We start from the raw sequence: 2,392 nt of genomic DNA, 5'->3' as shown, positions 1-2,392 counted from the left end.
AAAAGAAAAGAAAAAAGGAAAAGAAAAGAAAAGAAAAAGAAAGAGGTTAAGCAATGGCCTCTGCTGCCCCCTCCTGGAATAAATCACCCGAGAGAGTGGGAGGGAGCAGCGCTGCCACTAGCCCAGGGACCTGGTGCTCTGAGCTTCCTCGTGCCCTCTAGATGAGCCTTTGGGGTTCTGGGCGAGTTCTGTCAGCCAGCTCTCCCACACTACCCCACCCCACAGCACCCACCGCCACTCTGGGGAAACAGAGCCATCAGGCCACGGCTGGCCAAATGGCCTGGACTTAAGACCCTTCTCCATGGTGGCCAGTGAACGTTACTGCTGAACGTACTTACTCTCTGACGGCCGGCTGAGGCCTTCTTTCTAGAGGGGCTCTTTCCTCCCTCAGTTCTTTGGCATAAGGTAGACTTAATATGGCCCTACAGAGGGGTGTGGGCCAGAGCTGGTGGCCCTCAAAGAGAGAGTCTCTTTCAGGGCTCTCCTTCCTCGCAATCTCCCAGGGGGAGAAGCAGCCCTTCCAGCCGCAGAGCAAAGGCAGGGCCCCTTTGGGGGCTGTCAGCTCCCACTCAGAGAGGAGGGAAGTTACTACTTCCTCCTGGGGAGGAGGAGGGAGGAAGGGAGGTCACTGGGGACCTGACTTCTGTGCTCAGGAACACACCGGTGCTCTCCCTCCCCTGCAGAGAGCCAGCAGCTGGGCCGAGTGGTGGTGGGCCCCTACATGTACACCCGTGGCAGAGAGCTGGAGCACTGGGACGAGATGCTCAGCAAGCCCAAGGAGCTGGTGAAGCGCTGGCACACGCTCTGCCGCATCACGGAGCCCTGACCCTTCGCCCAGCACCGCGGTTCCGCTTTGGGAGCCGACCGTCCTCGCAGTTGCACGTGACGGTCACAGCCACAAGCATGGACGTTTCATCCAACAGCTCCCTGAGCTGCCAGGCCAGCCCGAGCCAGGAGAACGTGAGTGCTGATGTGCAGGAGAGAAGAGGGGACAAAGAAGCCCCAGCCCAGTCAGCAGCTCTGGCCATACAGCCTTCCAACACACTCCCTCCTCCTTACCCACAGGGCTGCCTGGGTTCAGAATCCCGGCTCCTGGTCCTCACAGCCCTAATTTGGACCAGAATCTCAGGTGCTCAGAAGAAAGATCCTGTTTAGGGATGACCCAGCTCTACCTGCTGAATGGATGTGCAGGGTAAACTTGGGTGCCTCCATCGGGAAAAGCTGAGGATGTGTTCATGCAGCCGATGACCCTCGCTGCTTTTTCAGCCAGGGTTTCTCTGCCTTCTGCCCAGCAGAAAAAACATACTGCTATGGGGAAAATCACAGGGAGAGCGCTGTGAGCAGCACGCTCAGGCACCAAGTGTCGACATGGCTCACTGTGCTGGATGAGGGCCTCCCCAAGCATTAGGTCCTCCACGGGGCTGTGTCAAATGCCCTACCACATTGTGTCAAGTCTGCCCGTGGCCCACCCTCCCCACAGTCCAAAACCACACAGCCCTGGTTCTCCAGCTGTTCTGCTGCTGTTTCTACGCTCTCCCTGATTAACAGCATTCAGTTCCTGGGCTCTCCCTATGGGCAGGAAATGGTGAAAGCATGTGGCTATGGTATAGCCCACAGGGCTGAGATTGTTGTGTTGCAGTATTGATGTAAAATTTGTTAAGAAGGAAGTACCCATAAATCACTCCCATCAATTCCCCAGAAGTTGCACTCAAGCTGGTGGGCAGCCCTTGTGCTTGTCACAGTTACCGTAACAGGCAGTGTGTATTTGCACCTGGCACTGTGCAGCCTGCACGTCAACACGTTGTTTTGCATAACTGGAACAGAACATGGAACCAGTATCTCTTTCTCTTTTTTTCCTTCTTTTTCTTTTTTTATTTTATTTTTTTGAGATGGGGTTTCCCTCTTGTCACCCAGGCTGGAGTGCAATGGCGTGATCTCCGCTCACTGCAACCTCCGCCTCCCAGGTTCAAGTGATTCTCCTGCCTCAGCCTCCCAAGTAGCTGGGATTACTGGTGCCCACCACCATGCCTGGCTAATTTTTTTATTTTTAGTAGAGACGGAATTTTACCATGTTGGCCAGGCTGGTCTCAAATTCCCGCCCTCAGGTGGTCCACCCACCTCACCTCCCAAAGTGCTGGGATTACAGGCTTGAGTCACTGCATCCAGCCTGACAGTATCTTTTTCTTACGCAGTGAAACAACTTTAGCAAAAGAGGCAATGAATGTTATACTGAGTTTGTACCTCTTTAACTTCACCTCCAGCTTCTGTCAATCTACAAATACAAGAGTCGCCTGGCACTGGTTCATATGGACAGAATATCTTGTGTTTGCTTTTTGTCACTTATTTCACTTGCACATTTTCTTTTTTCTTTCTTTCTTTCTTTTTTTTTTTT

At 53.3% G+C, this 2,392-nt stretch overlaps 1 protein-coding gene across 1 annotated transcript in view; it reads left to right on the top strand.

Moving 5' to 3' along the window:
- Positions 1-2,133, top strand: part of SYT15 (synaptotagmin XV) — a 23,312-nt gene extending 21,179 nt beyond the window's left edge. The window contains exon 8 of the mRNA XM_011990978.1: positions 684-2,133. Coding sequence (XP_011846368.1) covers positions 684-826 — 143 coding nt within the window. The 3' untranslated portion in view covers positions 827-2,133. The remainder of the gene's footprint in view (positions 1-683) is intronic.
- The last annotated feature ends 259 nt before the right edge of the window (positions 2,134-2,392 follow it).

Source organism: Mandrillus leucophaeus, unplaced genomic scaffold (assembly GCF_000951045.1).
Source record: "Mandrillus leucophaeus isolate KB7577 unplaced genomic scaffold, Mleu.le_1.0 Scaffold388, whole genome shotgun sequence".
NCBI lineage: Eukaryota > Metazoa > Chordata > Mammalia > Primates > Cercopithecidae > Mandrillus > Mandrillus leucophaeus.
Note: the sequence above shows the minus strand (reverse complement) of the source record. Positions and strands in the feature narration are given on the sequence as shown.